The 18,451-nt window shown below is 38.4% G+C and overlaps 1 protein-coding gene across 1 annotated transcript in view; it reads left to right on the top strand.

Annotated features, from left to right (window-relative positions):
- The first annotated feature begins 2,559 nt into the window (after positions 1-2,559).
- ZMAT1 (zinc finger matrin-type 1) overlaps positions 2,560-18,451 on the top strand; it is a 40,552-nt gene continuing 24,660 nt past the window's right edge. The window contains exons 1-2 of the mRNA XM_032618728.1: positions 2,560-2,604; positions 16,998-17,104. Coding sequence (XP_032474619.1) covers positions 17,000-17,104 — 105 coding nt within the window. The 5' untranslated portion in view covers positions 2,560-2,604; positions 16,998-16,999. The remainder of the gene's footprint in view (positions 2,605-16,997; positions 17,105-18,451) is intronic.

The raw sequence follows: 18,451 nt of genomic DNA, 5'->3' as shown, positions 1-18,451 counted from the left end.
TCTATTCTAAAATGTTTACCATTGGTGAGACCTAAACCATATTCAGAATCCTGCTGGCCAAAAAGTCTGGGAAATGTAATTCATAGGCTTCCAGCTTCTGCAACACAGGGGAGAGCACAGAAGGGTATGGAAAGGCTATCCAATACTAGCTGACAGTATTCGGAAAAGTCCTCTGAGTTTTAGTCCTCTAACCTTTCTAATTTTTAAAAAATACCTGATTCCCTATATTAAATCATTTCTGTTCGAAATACCTAGTGCAGTTTCTCTTTTGCTGACTGAATCCTGAGTGATGCACACTCCCAGGACATTCTGACTGAATAGTTCTTATACAGCAGACTGTGATTCGTATTTTCAGAAACAATGCTTTTGAGGGATTCCCCCTCGCATATTGGAAGGAATAAAGTAATACTCCTTTTTATGCTTACCTTGTCCTACTGGCTATTTCAGTGGAATATTTCTTGTGCATGATCTTTCCAGTAGTTTCTTTGATGAGTGAATGCTGCACTAACTTAGAGAAGGACAGGAAAGCACATCAGAGAAACCACCTAATGACTCAGGTAATCTTGGGTAAATTATTGAACCACAAAAACAACATAGAAAATGTCCTTAAGAGCCTAGCACTCCAAGTCTCTGAATTTGCTATTCAGCTCCAGCCAGTTGTTGCCAGTCAGGAATACACAACCAATACTGCCAAATCTTCAAATGCTTTTAAGAGACTTTTTTCTTTTGTATGAAATGCCCCTTTCAAATGTTGACAGGCAAGTAAATAAATAATTGTGCAGTTAAAACATATCTGTGGACCAGACCTAAGGACTTAGGGACCTAGGCTTGGGGACCACTGGTTTTTGACCTTTGCCCTAGGACTTTACTGTGCTGGACCATGAGAAGTCAGAAATAAAACAAACTGTCTTTTGTCTCAAAATGGTCCCAGGCTATGGACAAGAGAGGCACACAATAAAAATGTGCACAAGATATAGGTGTAGCACAGAGGAGGGTGGAATTAAGTCTAAGCAGGGACAGGACATGTTACCTGGAAGAAGTGATGTATTATTTGTGTTTCCAGGGGTGTATAAGGATTCAGTAGGAAGGTGCCTAATGTGGGGAAAGGGGCATTTCAGGAAGAAAGAGCAATATATACAATAGCATTACATCATGAAATAACAGTTTTTATAGGAATCTGTAAGAAGATTTAATACAGCTAAATAATAAAGTAAAAGAAGTGTGGGGAGGTGGGGGCAGTGGAAGGGGATGAGATAAGGAAGTAAGAGGGGAGACTAATAGTGCAAAGGTGTGTCCTTTGACTGTCTAACAAGCAAAGGTGAGCTATTGATAAATGGCAGCAAAATGGAAATAGATTGGAGGGTTTGAGATCAGAGAAAAGGAGACCAGTGGGACAGATGTCATAGTTCTGGCAAGAGATGATGAGTACTTGAAATAGGGCAATGGAAGTGAGACTGGAAAGGAGAGCATACCCAAGAGAAACTTTTGCACAGATGCACCATGATACATACCCATCAACAGAGAAATGGTTGGATATTGTACAGCATTGACAGTGAGTGAACTACAGCTATATGGATGAATCTCAGAAACAAAATTTTAGTGAAAGAAACAAGCCCCAAAACGCTACCTAGAAAAATATATAAATTTTTGTTAAATTTGAAAACAAAACAACATGGTTTAGGCACACATCTATGGCTAGAATGTATGTAAAAGGGGTATGGAAATAATAACATAAATCAAGATATTGGTTTCTTTGGAAGTTGAGGAAAAGATGGTGAGGAGATTCAGATTATAAGTAATATTCTAGTTTTTTGGTTGGGTACTGGATTCCCAGGTTTTTATTGTAATTTAGATGGGTAGATCCATAGTTAAGCAGGACCTTAGGGCCCATGATGAAACACTTCATGACCAAGGCTTCTGCTTATTTCTGTTCACTGAGGGCTGTAAGAAAGGCAGGAGAACATATGGGGTGAAATAAATTGGTTTCCAGACATTTTTTTTACCTTAAATTGGATTTAGATTAGCTCCTCCAACGGAAGAAGCTTCACTGTGTGAGGCCCACGTGCTTTTACATCCCGCGCTTTTTGCCCTTTGCCCTTGGTCACCGTTGCTTCCCCTCCAAAGGGAGGCGGGTGACGCCGAGCCATGGGGGGAGGGGAGGGGTGGCCCGCGGATCTGAAGCGTTCCTATTGGTGGAGAGAAGGAGTGAGAACGAGGCTTGAGCCAAAGAGAGAAGAGGGGCAAGGGGCGGGGCTAAGAAGGAGGCGGAGACAAAGGAACTTAACTGGAAAGAGACGAAGTGCAATTGTCCGCGCCTCGCTGCGATGGCGGCGGCACGGAGTACAGCCACACCGCTGGCGGCGGAGTCTTCCCCTCAGGAAGCTACCGTCTCTGCCGCCTCCTCCTCCTCCTACACCGCCTGCGCGGCGGCGGCGGCGGCGGCGGCAGCGGTTGTGACTGTCTCCTCCGCCACCTCCACCCCTGCCTGCCCGCCTGCCGGTGGCTGCGGCGACGGCGGCGGCGGCTTTGGCGGCTCCACTATGGCGGCGGCGGGGAGGGGGGACAGTAGTTTTAAAGTAGACACCCGCCCTTGCCTCAGAGAAGGTGAGTTCCCGTCCCGGGGTGTGGGGGCGGCCCCGTCTCCTTCGCTGCCTCAGTTCAGTCAGTCCGAGATCGGACTGGGCGCGGTTCGTTAGCGCCCCACCCCCCACCTGCTGTGGCGCAGTAAAGGCCAACCTCGCCCCTTCCCGCCCCGCCCCGCCCCGCCCCGCCATTGTAGCCCCGAATGTACCAGACGGACGAAGCAGAGAAGGGCTTCCCTACCTCCCCCTGCCCCGAGAAGGATGGCCCCCAGGAAAAGGAACTGCAGGTATTCACAAGGCAGGAGTTCGAAGGGAAAAAAATACCACATAATTTCTCTCCCAGTCAGGGCGCTTTAGTATTCTCTGTAGGAAGCTGAGGTGTGATTTGGTGAAAGCGGAGGAGGCAAGGTAGAAAAGTGCAGTGGAACTAGAAGGTCAGGGTAAGGGAAGGGGGACTGACGGAGAGAAGGGGCAGAGATGAGAGAGAAAAGGCCAAAGAAACGAGAGGGAGGAAATCTCCCTTTGGGGAAATTCAGCATCTCGCAGCACAGAAACTTGCAGTAGTGTACGTAAGGAGAGACAACATTAGACATTTGGGGAGGTTAGAGTGTATATTGAGCTTTAAGGTAGGATCGGTTGGATTTTAGGATCGTAGGGTCTGGTGGAGGGGGTTGTGCTGAGGAAAGAAGAGAGGGAGAAGCACAGATTTTAGAATTTTCTTTGGCTATTTGAGGGTGTGACCTTATAAAGCAAGGTTTTCATGCCCATCTTTAAGGTGGTTTTGGTTTTAATAAGTGCTTTTGTACCTACCAACAGGTATTACTCCTAACATAAAAAGATATTTCTTGACTATTTCAGTAGAAGTGGTATTTAGTTCACACAAAGTATATTATATACTTGTAAACAGCCTACTAATAGCAAACTGTAAAATTTGCCATTGAAATGTGTTTTAAAGCAGTATTGGAAATGCTTCTTAGGTGGTTGAGACCAAGTCCACCGCAGAAGATCTCAGTAAAGCATTTTGCCATAGTAAAGTTCATAATTATTTCCAGTATATTCTGTGTCACTGTATGCTGCTAATTTGCCTCCAAAGTGAAAGATTGTGGACGCCAAAATAGAGTAAAATAATGTAAGTTACTTTTTCTTAGGAGGACACTGCATTAAAATTTTCCCATAAAAATAATTTTCTCTTCACATTCTTAAATTGTATATCCCATAACCTTTGACTCCTTTCACTTTGGAGGAATGGCAAAGCAGTAAAAAAAAATCCCTTACAATATTTGTCATATGCACATTACATAAATGGCACTTACTAAATATGGAAGTTAGAAATACACTGTAACATGATGTTTTTTTAATTTATTAACTCTCTTACTGAAAGCAACTTTTGAAAGACTATTATTTAGTGCATTCAGTCAGGCTGCATTTGTACAGTTGTTCTGGGATGAAAGTATGAAATCTCCTGGATTTTTTGTTTTTATACCAAAGTTTCTGTCTATAACCAGCAGGAAGGAGAGAACAGTTTTTCAGGGGTGAAGATCACAATTCAGTTTGGCTCTCATGGCCTTTTCACAGTAAGGTTTAGGACCAGCATCTTATGGAAAAATGCCTTTTTGCCTGGCTCTGTGACTGGCTTGGTTGCATTATCTTTGATATGCAAGTATTAATGGCTTTAAGAGATAATAAATTCAGAAAGTAGCAGCAATACCCTGTCTGTACTACTACTAGCTGGTAAAAATGAGGAGAGCCCTTGAATAGGGGTCTGGCGTAGTGAATCTAGCTTCTGTTGTTAGTTTATCCGCTAGATTTTTCTGACCCTGAACAGATCCCAAGCTTCCTGGATTTGGGTCTTGACATTTTTTAAATAGAGGTAATGGAGTAGCCAAACTCGAGGTTGATTTCAGATCTGAAAGCATGAACCATGATTTTGCAGTTCTGCATTGATAATCTTTCGATGGCATTTCCATGGCTGTACACTGGAACAGTGATTCATAAGCCATAGAAACCTTCATCGAGAGTTATGACCTGACATTCAGTGAGTAATGAAATCTGTGTTGTAAGTGTTGAGACAATTTACTAAGATATGAGAAACCAAATATAATTGCTACCTAAAAATTATCTCTTACCATTTCATTTTGGGTAAATATCCTTCATTAACTGTTCAGTCCAAACCAAAACTCTTAAATTTTCACCTAACAAATTTTGCATATTTGATATAGTACACTGTCCAAAACACTATTAGGTCTCAAAATATTTTTGTTTAGATATTTATAAATGCCATAAGTGGTTACCAATTATGATAGTGGCTAAAAGAGAAGAGAGAAAAATGTTTCTTGGTGGTGTGCCAATGTCTTTTGCTTGTTTATTTTTTTAAGTCTTAGTTAAGAGATGGCTCTAACAGGTGGCAAAGAATTGTCAAGATTCAGATTATTATAAATCCACTCCAGATAGGACCATTAAAAGTTGTTTGATAAAGCATTTGCTGATCCATTTTCAACTGTAGTCAACATTCCGGAGGATTTCATCTGTCTTGGGGTTGGTAATGAGCAAATATCAGTGGAGATTAGAGATTGCCAAGCAAGGAAGATTAGAAACTCTGAAAGGTTACAAGTGGGAAATTGGGCAATCAGCATAAAAACAATCAACAAATAAAAGAAATGCCAAGTGAACACACATGAAAAAAGCACATACCTACCCCAAATTCATGGCAAGGGGACTCATGAGAGTTTGAGGGACCCTTCACATTTCATTCAGTGAAGTTTTTCAAAAATGTTTAATGGCTCAAAACTGAATATTCATCCAGTATTGATGTTGCCATGTGATCATAGTAAAAATCAAAACAAAAATAAACAAAAGCCCTCTTGTTTATTTCCCTCTTCCTTTTAAGAAAAAGAAATTATTAAATGGATTCTCTTTTAGATTGGAGGACATGCTGGCATTTAATTTAGTTAATGATCTGTTTGCACAGCCATTACCTAACAAGACTTTCCTTTGTCTTGATGTTATTCAGTAAGTTCAAGTGCAGCATAAGAAAACCTAGTTAATAGCCTTTCCTTCGTTTGTTCAGGAATCATTTATTGAACACCTGTGTGTGTGCGCGTGTGCACAGGCTCACATGCACCTGTGCCAGGCACTTGGTTCAGTGCCCAGAATATACAGGCGCACTAGACACAGCTATATTATAGAGCCCAATAGTAGTGCTTGATAGTAAAATTATAAAATAAAAAAATAATTGGGGAAAAAGCAGTTTTAAGGGTAACTAGCCAGAGTCCTAAACTATCAAGGCTCCACCATCGTTTACTGTAAATCTGTACTTTGCCCATGGTGTTTCAAATACTATAGGCACACTAAAACACATTATATTATATATCTAATGTTAGTACTAAGGAAGAATAATTAGCCAACTGTTAGAATTAATTTTTTTCCAGACTGAAGCAATTTATTTAACACTTGAAGTTGTTGGCATATTTAACAATCATCAGATAGACCATAATACTGATAAAGCATTATATGGGTTAATTTATAAAATATATTCTTAGCAGTTATCTAATAAACAACATTTGTCATTGATTGAGTACCTACTGGCATAATTGCTTTGCTTTCCAAATTGAGACAATCTTCCAATGTCACATGAAGTATTTTAAACTACTATGAAACATACATTCATTCGCTCATAAACTGAAGATTTTATAAAAAGAGCAAAATAATTAAAATTTTAAAATCAAAATCATAGGTTTTATTTTTCACTGTATTTTATTTTTACAAGAGATAAATAAAAAAAAAAAAAAAAAAAGAGATAAATAAACTGACACCAAACATTGTAACTGGATGACCACAACAAAAGCAACAATGATTGCAATTACCAAACACGAAACACACTCATACTATTTCATAATATTGCCATTCAGTCCAGTAATCCTCCACTGTAACAGCTCCTTTACTTTGCAGTGAAAATTGATTTCTATATTTTTTGTCTCTTGAGTCCCTGTGGGATTTTTCTTTTATTCAAACAAAAGGTCACAAAAATTATAATCATCCTCATCAGTTCACTGAGTCCCATGTAATTAATTTTTTTTCATCTTGACCTTTTGTTAGCACTTTTATGAATTCACCAGTTTTCCATTAGAGTTTTGAAAATGCTTATTCATTCAGTTCAGCAGTATACTCAGTTACCAGAAACCTGTATTTGTCAGAGTCTTTTCCATGAACACCTTGAAGATGAAACCCTTTTATAGGAACATTTTTGTGAAAGCATCAGAGTACACCCAGAACTGTCTGTAAATGACAAAAGACTTAAAAATGACCATGGTTAAAGATTTGATGAAAGTTCATATTAATGCAATTGACAAGGATATTTAGTTATTTCTGAAATATACATTTTAAAGTAATAACTAGAATTATGACATATAACATTATACCAGAACATACAAGATTTTTAGAAATTTCATGTAATGTCTGAAACATTTATATTAATGTATTTCCATACAAATAACCCAAAGAAAGTTTAGTATTAGTTGTTTTTCTTTGTTTTTTTTATACTGCAGGTTCTTATTAGTCATCAGTTTTATACACATCAGTGTATACATGTCAATCACAATCACCCAATTCAGCACACAACCATCCCCACCCCACCATGGTTTTCCCCCCTTGGTGTCCACACGTCTGTTCTCTGCATCTGTGTCGCAACTTCTGCCCTGCAAACTGGTTCATCTGTACCATTTTCACATACAGGCGTTAATATACAATATTTGTTTTTCTGACTTACTTTACTCTGTATGACAGTCGCTAGGTCCATCCACGTCTCAACAAATGACTCAGTTTCGTTCTTTCTTATGGCTGAGAAATATTCCATTGTATATATGTACCACAACTTCTTTATCTGTTTGTCTGTCGATGGGCATTTAGGTTGCTTCCATGACCTGGCTATTGTAAATAGTGCTGCAGTGAACATTTTGGTACATGACTCTTTTTGAATTTTGGTTTTCTCAGGGTATATGCTCAGTAGTAGGATTCCTGGGTCTTATGGTAGTTCTATTTTTAGTTTTTTAAGGAACCTCCATACTGTTCTCCATAGTGGCTGTATGAATTTACACTCCCACCAAAGTGCAAGAGGGTTCCCTTTTCTCCACACCCTCTCCAGCATTTATTGTTTGTACATTTTTTAATGATGGACATTCTGACCAGTGTGAGATGATATCTCATTGTAGTTTTGATGTGCATTTCTCTAATGATTAATGAAGATGAGCATTCTTTCATGTGTTTGTTGGCAATCTGTATATCTTCTTCGAAGAAATGTCTATTTAGGTCTTCTGCCCATTTTTGGACTGGGTTGTTTGATTTTTTGATATTGAGCTGCATGAGCTGCTTGTAAATTTTGGAGATTAATCCTTTGTCAGTTGCTCCATTTGCAAATATTTTCTCCCATTCTGACGGTTGTCTTTTCATCTTCTTTATGGTTTCCTTTGCTGTGCAAAAGCTTTTAAGTTTCATTAGCTCCAATTTGTTTATTTTTGTTTTTATTTCCATTTCTCTAGGACGTGGGTCAAAAAGGATCTTGCTGTGATTTATGTCATAGAGTGTTCTGCCTATGTTTTCCTCTAAGAGTTTGATAGTTTCTGGCCTTACATTTAGGTCTTTAATCCATTTTGAGCTTATTTTTGTGTTTGGTGTTAGGAAGTGTTCTAATTTCATTCTTTTACATGTAGCTGTCCAGTTTTCCCAGCCCCACTTGTAGAAGAGGCTGTCTTTTCTCCACTGTATGTTCTTGCCTCCTTTATCAAAGATAAGGTGACCATATGTGCGTGGGTTTACCTCTGGGCTTTCTATCCTGTTCCTTTGATCTGTATTTCTGTTTCTGTGCCAGTAGCACACTGTCTTGATTACTGTAGCTTTGTAGAATAGGCTGAAGTCAGGGAGCCTGATTCCTCCAGCCCGGTTTTTCTTTCTCAAGATTGCTTTGGCTATTCTGGGTCTTTTATGTTTCCATACAAATTGTGAAATTTTTTGTTCTAGTTCTGTGAAAAATGCCAGTGGTAGTTTGATAGGAATTGCATTGAATCTGTAGATTTCTTTGGGTAGTAGAGTCATTTGCATAATGTTGATTTTTCCAATCCAAGAACATGGTATATCTCTCCATCTATTTATATCAACTTTATTTTTTTTCATCAGTGTCTTATAATTTTCTGCATATAGGTCTTTTGTCTCCTTAGGTAGCTTTATTCCTAGATATTTTATTCTTTCTGTTGCAATGGTAAATTGGAGTGTTTTCTTAATTTCTCTTTAAGATTTTTCATCATTAGTGTATAGGAATGCAGAGATTTCTGTGCATTAATTTTCTATCCTAGTACTTTACCAAATTAATTGATTAGCTCTCAGAGTTTTCTGGTAGCATCTTTAGGATTCTCTATTTATAGTATCATGTCATCTGCAAACAGTGACAGCTTTACTTCTTCTTCTGCAATTTGGGTTCCTTTTATTTCCTTTTCTTCTCTGATTGCTGTGGCTAAAACTTCCAAAACTATGTTGAGTAAGAGTGGTGAGAGTGGGCAACCTTGTCTTGTTCCTGATCTTAGTGGAAATGCTTTCAGTTTTTCAGCATTGAGGATGATGTTGGCTGTGGGTTTGTCATATATGGCCTTTATTATGTTGAGAAATGTTCCCACTATGCCAACTTTCTGGAGGGTTTTTATCATAAACGGGTGTTGAATTATGTCAAAAGTTTTCTCTGCATCTATTGAGATGGCCATATGGTTTTTCTCCTTCAATTTGTTGATATGGTGTATCACGATTGATTTGCGTATATTGACGAATCCTTCCATTCTTGGGATAAACCCCAGTTGATCATGGTGTATGATCCTTTCAATGTGCTGTTGGATTCTGTTTGCTAGTATTCTGTTGAGGATTTTTGCATCTATGTTCATCAGTGATATTGGCCTGTGGCTTTCTTTCTTTTTGACATCTTTGTCTGGTTTTGGTATCACAGTGATGGTGGCCTCATAGAATGAGTTTGGGAGTGTTCCTCCATCTGCTATATTTTGGAAGAGTTTGAGAAGGATAGGTGTTAGCTCTTTTCTAAATGTTTGATAGAATTTGCCTGTGAAGCCATCTGGTCTTGGGCTTTTTTTTGTTGGAAGATTTTTTTTTTTTTTTTGGCGGTACGTGGGCCTCTCACTCTTGTGGCCTCTCCCGTTGCGGAGCACAGGCTCCGGACACACAGGCTTAGTGCCCGTGGCTCATGGGCCTAGCCACTTCATGGCATGTGGGATTTTCCCGGATTGGGGCACGAACCCATGTCCCCTGCATCGGCCGGCAGACTCTCAACCACAGCGCCACCAGGGAAGCCCCTGTTGGAAGATTTTTAATCACAGTTTCAATTTCAGTGCTTGTGATTGGTCTGATCATATTTTCTATTTCTTCCTCCTTCAGTCTCGGAAGGTTGTGCATTTCAAAGAATTTATCCATTTCTTCCAGTATGTCCATTTTATTGGCATAGAGTTGCTTGTAGTAATCTCGCATGATCCTCTGTATTTCTGCAGTGTCAGTTGTTACTTCTCCTTTTTCATTTCTAATTCTATTGATTTGACTCTTCTCCCTTTTTCTCTTGATAAGTGTGGCTAATGGTTTCTCCACTTTTTTATCTCCTCAAAGAACTGGCTTTTAGTTTTATTGATCTTTGCTATTGTTTCCTTCAGTTCTTTTTTAATATATTTCGGATCTGATCTTTATGATTTCTTTCCTTCTGCTAACTTTGGGGTTTTTTTGTTCTACTTTCTCTAATTGCTTTAGGTGTAAGGTTACGTTTTTTATTTGAGATGTTTCTTGTTTCTTAAGGTAGGATTGTATTGCTATAAACTTCCCTCTTAGAACTGCTTTTGCTGCATCCCATAAGTTTTGGGTCGTCGTGTTTTCATTGTCATCTGTTTCTAGGTATTATTTGATTTCTTCTTTGATATCTTCAGTGATCTCTTGTTTATTAAGTAGTGTGTTGTTTAGCCTCCATGTGTTTGTTTTTCTTACAGATTTTTTCCTGAAATTGATATCTAGTTTCATACCGTTGTGGTCGGAAAAGGTACTTGATACAATTTCAATTTTCCTAAATTTATCAAGGCTTGCTTTGTGACCCAAGATATGATCTGTCCTGTAGAATGTTCCATGAGCACTTGAGAAGAATGTGTATTCTGTTTTTTTGGGATGGAATGTCCTATAGATATCAATTAAGTCCATCTTGTTTAATGTATCATTTAAAGCTTGTGTTTCCTTATTTATTTTCATTTTGGATGATCTGTCCATTGGTGAAAGAGGGGTGTTAAAGTCCCCTATTATGATTGTGTTACTGTCGATTTCCCCTTTTACAGCTGTTAGTATTTGCCTTATGTATTGAGGTGCTCCTATGTTGGGTGCATAAATATTTACAATTGTTATATCTTCTTCTTAGATTGATCCCTTGATCATAATGTAGTGTACTTCTTTGTCTCTTGTAACAGTCTTTGTTTTAAAGTCTATTTTGTCTAATTTGAGAATTGCTACTCCAGCTTTCTTTTGATTTCCATTTGCATGGAATATCCTTTTCCATCCCCTCACTTTCAGTCTGTATGTGTCCCTAGGTCTGAAGTGGGTCACTTTTAGACAGCATATATATGGGTCTTGTTTTTGTATCCATTCAGCCAATCTGTGTGTTTTGGTTGCAGCATTTAATCTATTTACATTTAAGGTAACCAGTGATATGTAAGTTCCTATTACCACTTTCTTAATTGTTTTGTGTTTATTATTGTAGGTCTTTTCCTTCTGTTTTGTTTCCTGCCTAGAGGAGTTCCTTTAGCATTTGTTGTAAAGCTGGTTTGGTGGTGCTGAATTCTCTTAGCTTTTGCTTGTCTGTAAAGGTTTTAATTTCTCCTTCATTCTGAATGAGATCCTTGCTGGGTAGAGTAATCTTGGTTGTAGGCTTTTCTCCTTCATCACTTTATATATGTCCTGACTCTCCCTTCTGGCTTGCAGAGTTTCTGCTGAAAGATCAGCTTTTAACCTTTTGGGGATTCCCTTATGTGTTATTTGTTGTTTTTCCCTTGCTGCTTTTTATATTTTTTCTTTGTATTTAATTTTTGATAGTTTGATTAATATGTGTCTTGGTGTGTTACTCCTTGGGTTTATCCTGTATGTGACTCTCTGCACTTCCTGGACTTAATTAACTATTTCCTTTCCCATAATAGGGAAGTTTTCAACTGTAATCTCTTCAAATATTTTCTCAGTACCTTTGTTTTCCTCTTCTTCTTCTGGGACCCCTATAATTCGAATGTTGGTGCGCTTAATGTTGTCCCAGAGATCTCTGAGACTGTCCTCAATTCTTTTCATTTTTTTTTCTTTATTCTGCTCTGCAGTAGTTATTTCCACTATTTTATCTTCCAGGTCACTTATCCGTGCTTCTGCCTCAGTTATTCTGCTATTGTTCCCTTCTAGAGAATTTTTAATTTCATTTATTTTGTTGTTCATCACTGTTTGTTTGCTCTTTAGTTCTTCTAGGTCCTTGTTAAATGTTTCTTGTATATTCTCCATTCTATTTCCGATATTTTGGATCATCTTTGCTATCATTTTTCTGAATTCCTTTTCAGGTAGACTGCCTGTTTCCTCTTCATTTGTTAGGTCTGGTGGGGTTTTGCATTGCTCCTTCATCTGCTGTGTGTTTCTCTGTCTTTTCATTTTGCTTAACTTACTGTGTTTGGGGTGTCCTTTTCGTAGGCTGCAGGTCGTAGTTTCCATTGTTTTTGGCATCTGTCCCCAGTGGCTAAGGTTGACTCAGTGGGTTGTGTAGGCTTCCTGGTGGAGGGGACTCGTGCCTGTGTTCTGGTGGATGAGGCTGGATCTTCTCTGTCTGGTGGGAAGTTCCACATCTGGTGGTGTGTTTTGGGGTGTCTGTGGCCTTATTATGATTTTAGGCAGCTTCTGTGCTAATGGATGGGGTTGTGTTCCTGTCTTGCTAGTTGTTTGGCACAGGTTGTCCAGCACTGTAGCTTGCTAGTCATTGAGTGGAGTTGGGTTTTGTCGTTGAGATGGAGATCTCTGGGAGATTTTTGCCGTTTGATATTATGTGAAGCTGGGAGGTCTCTTTTGGACCAGTGTCTTGAACTTGGCTGTCCCACCTCAGTGGCCCAGCACTGACGCCTGGCTGGAGCACCAAGAGCCTGTCCTCCACGCAGCTCAGAATAAAAGGGAGAAAAGGAAGAGAGAAAGGAGAAGATAAAATAAAATAACGTAAAATAAATAAAAAATTAAAACCTGAAATAAAATAAATTAAGAAAATAATTATTAAGAAAAAAATTTTAAGTAATAAAAAAAAAAGACGGACAGACAGAACCCTAGGGTAAATGGTGAAAGCAAAGCTGTACAGACAATAATCACACACAGAAGCATACACATAAACACTCACAAAAAGAGAAAAATATACATATCATTGCTCCCAAAGTCCACCTCCTCAATTTGGGATGATTCGTTGTCTATTCAGGTATTCCACAGATGCAGGGTACATCAAGTTGATTGTGGAGATTTAATGCGCTGCTCCTGAGGCTGCTGGGAGAGATTTCCCTTTCTCTTCTTTGTTCGCACAGCTCCCAGGGTTCAGGTTTGGATTTGGCCCCGCATCTGTGTGTAGGTCGCCTGAAGGCTTCTGTTCTTCACTCAGACAGGACAGGGTTAAAGGAGCAGCTGATTCGGGGGCTCTGGCTCACTCAGGCCGGGGGGAGGTAGGGGTACAGATGTGGGCTGAGCCTGCAGCGGCAGACACCCCCGTAACCTTGCAACAGCCTGAGGCACGCTGTGTGTTCTCCTGGGAAAGTTGTTCCTGGATCCCGGGACCCTGGCAGTGGCGGGCTGCACAGGCTCCCGGTAGGGGAGGTGTGGATAGTGACCTGTGCTTGCATACAGGCTTCTTGATTGCTGCAGCAGCAGCCTTAGCGTCTCATGCTCATCTCTGCTCCCCTGTTGATGCACTCTCCTCCGTGGCTCCGAAGCTGCCCCCCTCCACCGCCTGCAGTCTCTGTCCGGGAAGGACCTTCCTTGTGTTTGGAAAACTTTCCTCCTTCACAGCTCCCTCCCAGTGGTGCAGGTCCCGTGCCTATTCTTTTATCTCTGTTTCTTCTTTTTTCTCTTGCCCTACCCAGGTACGTGGGCAGTTTCTTGCCTTTTGGGAGGTCTGAGGTGTTCTGCCAGCGTTCAGTAGGTGTTCTGTAGGAGTTGTTCCACATGTAGATGTATTTCTGATGTATTTGTGGGGAGGAAGGTGATCTCCGCATCTTACTCTTCCATCATCTTGAAGCTCCTCTCATATCCCTTTTTAATCACTTCTTTTCCTTTGTTGAATGCAGAATTAAGTCCAAATGCCCTGATGAAGCCAATTATGATTTGGCCTCATTCCAAACTTTCAATTATTGTCTTTCATATTCTTGTGTATCCCCAGGTACCTTTTTTCCACTCTTTTTATCTGAATTTTATTCATCTTTTAAAGCTTAGTTCAATACCTGTTCACCTCTAGAAAGCTTTTCCCAAACTCCTCAGCAGGAACCCACTGTACCTTATGTCTTATATCACTTATGACATTTTGATCTTGGAATCATAGTTCTTTTTAAAAATAATTAATTAATTAATTTAACTGCACCAGGTCTTAGTTGCGGCACGGGGATCTTTAGTTGTGGCCTGCGGGATCTTCGTTGCTGCATGCAGAATTTTTAGTTGCGGCATGCAGGATTTTTCAGTTGTGGTATGCGAACTCTTAGTTGCGGAATGTGGGATCTAGTTCCCCCACCAGGGATTGAACCCAGGCCCCTGCATTGGGAGTGTAGAGTCCTCACCACTGGACCACCAGTGAAGTCCCCATGTTTCTTGCTATACACATCTTTCTTACTAAGTTGTAAATTCCTTGAGATTAGGAGTTATTCACTTGCTGTGTCATTTCCAACATGTGGAACAGTCATGTATTTATAATGGAAAAAAGTCAAGGTAAAACAAAGTTCCGCTCCACACATGTGACAAGTTATTTCGATTTCAGTGAATCCTAATTTCCTAACCTTCAGAATGTGGCAAATATCATTTACCTTGCAGATTTATTTAAAGAACTAAAGGGGTAAGCTATTATCTTGTTTACACATAGAGGGCCTTCAATAAGTGCTCTTTCTTTTTTCTTATCTCTTTCCAAAATGTGTACCATAGTACTTTGAAACTAACCTCAGTAAATACCAATAAAGCTAAATGATGTGCAAGACATTGAGGACCTGAACTTGGGTAGTGTTATGGGGAATTAAAAGGAAGAGATGGATATCAGATAATGTTATAAGCTAGAATTGACATGAAACAGTGATTTGCTGGGGAGCAGAATGGCTGAGATTTTGAGTCTGGAATATTATGCCACTTAATAAAGAAAAACAGACCAAGATCTTGTTTGAGAAAATGAGTCAAAGGCAATAAGTCTAGGCAATACCATTCTAAAGGGAAAGTTGTAGGGGTACCAGTAACTTCATGGACTTCATGGAAATTTATCTGGGTTACCAGTAATGAAAGGCTAGGTTAAAATACTTAGCCTTCATATTTCCCAACTTGAGTGTCAGTGTCAAATTTTGACTATTAGAAGTGGGGAAATCTGGAATTAAAGGTTGATCTAGGAAAGAAATAAGTTACATTTTAGGAATTGTTGAACCTCTAAATTAGTAGTTTCCTTTTGTCTTCTTAATGGAAACTTTCCCTCTGTAACAAGTTATATTGCCACCAAATGATAATATTTACTTATTATTAAAGAATTTAATAGGAAGCTCAATATCTTATCACTATGCTCAGATTGCATATAGTAGTTAATTCTGAAACAAGGCAAGTCCTGAAATACATTTTAGTTAAACTCTCTACCTTGCTGACTTTAAGAGTCAAAGTTAGAGAAATCATATATTTTAAAACAACCTAAAAATAATTCAGAGAGGATACTATATATTATAGGGATAAATTTTTATGTGTTCATCAACTTGTTTTTTTTTTTTTTTTTTTTTTTTTTATTCGTTACGCGGGCCTCTCACTGTTGTGGCCTCTCCCGTTGTGGAGCACAGGCTCCGGACGCGCAGGCTCAGCGGCCATGGCTCACGGGCCCAGCCGCTCCGCGGCATGTGGGATCTTCCCAGACCGGGGCACGAACCCGTGTCCCCTGCATCGGCAGGTGGACTCTCAACCACTGCGCCACCAGGGAAGCCCCATCAACTTGTTTTTGACATGTTCCTAGTTACAGTTATTATTATCTTGAGCATGCAATTTAAGTAAGCATTTTAATCCATACAGTGGTACTGAAAACAAAGCTTAGTTGTAGATATCCAACACAACTTTTAAAATAAATACCTCTAAAGGTTTTTAAATAGAAAGTCCTACATAATTCTTGCAAAAATTGAAAGAAAACAGTTGTACAGAAAATAAAATGTTAAATTTTCTCCCTTTCTTCCTTTTCTAGCCCCACTTCCCAAAGTTAATTACTTTTAAATTTAATTTATATCTTTCCATATTTTTTATATGTGATGTATATTTAATTTTTGTTAGTGTTGGAAATGGATGTATTGTATTTATTGTTCTACAACTTTTTATCCATTTAATATATCATTGGCCTTTCTCTGTGAAAGTATGTGTGGTATCAGCTTATTCATTTAAATAGCCAAATAGCAAACAAAATTTTGATGTTTTGTGATTTATAGATGCACTAATAAATTTGGGGGGAATACATTGCAGCTGTTAAGAAGTTTAGATAGAAGTGTGGACCTCAAGTGTAAATTCAGAAAATTTTGGCATGTGTTATTTATTACAGTGAGAAACATTTAGAAATAACACTTCTAGATGGTATTATATGAACATTACTTTATAGCTTTGGGGGCTTCTGTGAGACTTGTTTGGCCAGATGAATGTGCTAATGTTCGTAGAACAATGGAAAATGTTTGCCTACTGTGGGCAAAATTTTTTTGTGGTTCTGTGTGATTTTTAGATAACATTGGAACCATAGCTCCAGATAAGTGACAGTCTTGTAACAATGCCTTTTTAAGGATTGTCTACTATAAAACACAAATTCCAAGGCTTGGTTTTTTAATCCTGCCGCTCATTATTGGTGCCCCAAATCAGTCTACGAAGCTCATGAAGTTACTGGTACCCCCATAACTTTTCATTTGGAATGGTATTGCCTAGGCTTATCATGTTAAATAAATAGCACTTGCTATATCCTACATTAGAGGCATATTTATTATGCTCATATTAAATTGCATACTCAATAAGCAAAAAGCTTTTACTGTAGCCTCACAAGCACTCAGGTTTGAGGTGGTATATGAAACAATATGTAGTTGAAGAATGAAAATGATACTTCTAAATATTCATTTATGTGATATATAGTCTCATTACCCTTTATTTTATTCATAGATATGACTTGGAAAGAACAGGAAAAGACTGAACTTTTTACAGATAATTTTTGTAATATATGTGGAGTGGTGCTGCAGTTTGAATCACAAAGGATTTCACATTATGAGGTAGGTTAAAAATACTGGGAATAGAATCTAAAATAGGTTTTTAAATATAACAGATAAACTTCATATATTATCTGTTTTTGATTCTTATGAGAATCCTGTGTGTTATTTCCCTTTGATGGATGAGGAACCTGGCTCAGAGAGGGACAGTAACTTACTAGCTTAAGTTTGGAGAATTCGGGTTTAAACTTAGCCTTTTTGACTCCAAAGCATGTTTTCTTTTTTTCACATCATTCTGCCTCCATTTGTATCTATCAAGCCACTATATCCTTCATGTCCTTGTAGTAAATATAAGGGAAGTTTTATAAAGCTTGTGTAGGAAACAGTTAATGTGAATCAAGGGATATTATTGAACTCCAGAGTTTTCCTTTACAGTAAATGAAGGATAAAAACAAAATGAACTTGTCTTGCACTTGATTTAGCTACATGTTTTTAAGCACAGTACCATAGAATTCTAGAGTTAAAAGAGGAATGTATAATGTTCTTACTTCTTTAGTTTATTGATTAGAAAACAAACCCAGAGGGATAGTGATTCTGCATAGCTAATCTTGGCATGACTAAGCTTAAAAATGATTTCTTCTAATTTCATATCCAGTGTTCTTTCCTTTCTTTTAGTGTTGTCTCCCATTTCTACATCATATTATGAACTATTGGATTTATTTTCATATCTGGTATCTGTGTTAACAAAAGTACTAGATACATTTAATTAAAAGAAATATAATGCCAGTTCTACTTTTTTAAACACCTCATCTTGTTTTGCCCATTGCTAATCTTATTGGCAACTATATTTCAGTCCTTATGTTGATTGGGATTCAATTACTGTAATTACAGATAGTGAAATTGTGTTGGCTGTGGATTGAGAGGACGTAGATTCAAGTCTTAACTCCACCATTGTTGTGAAACCCTGGGCAAATCACTTTACCTCTCTGAGCATGTTTCTTGAGCCTGCAAAATGGGGGCATAAGATCTCTCTTACTATACTTGTGAGAATTAAGTGAAATCAGATATGTGATTGTGCCTAGCATATCCTGGGACCCCAAAGCTCAAAGATTTAGAGTTAATAAAGAGAGACATATAATCAAGGGGCTCTGTGATAACTGTGGTTGGAACCATTTGAATTTAAATTTGAAAAATTACTTTTATGGGCTTATGAAGTACTATTCAGTGTAGAAAATATACAAAAATATGAGAAAATATGAATCAATCATAATTCTGTTGCTTGTAAGTAAGCATCATTTAATTAACTTCTGTTTAGTTTATATGATTCCAGTATGCTTTCTAAACACACAGACATATTTTTACAAAAGAGAATTGTATGTTGTTTTGCACTTGCTTTTTCATATAAGAACA

This window comes from Phocoena sinus, chromosome X (assembly GCF_008692025.1).
Source record: "Phocoena sinus isolate mPhoSin1 chromosome X, mPhoSin1.pri, whole genome shotgun sequence".
In the NCBI taxonomy this organism is placed as follows: Eukaryota; Metazoa; Chordata; class Mammalia; order Artiodactyla; family Phocoenidae; genus Phocoena; species Phocoena sinus.
Note: the sequence above shows the minus strand (reverse complement) of the source record. Positions and strands in the feature narration are given on the sequence as shown.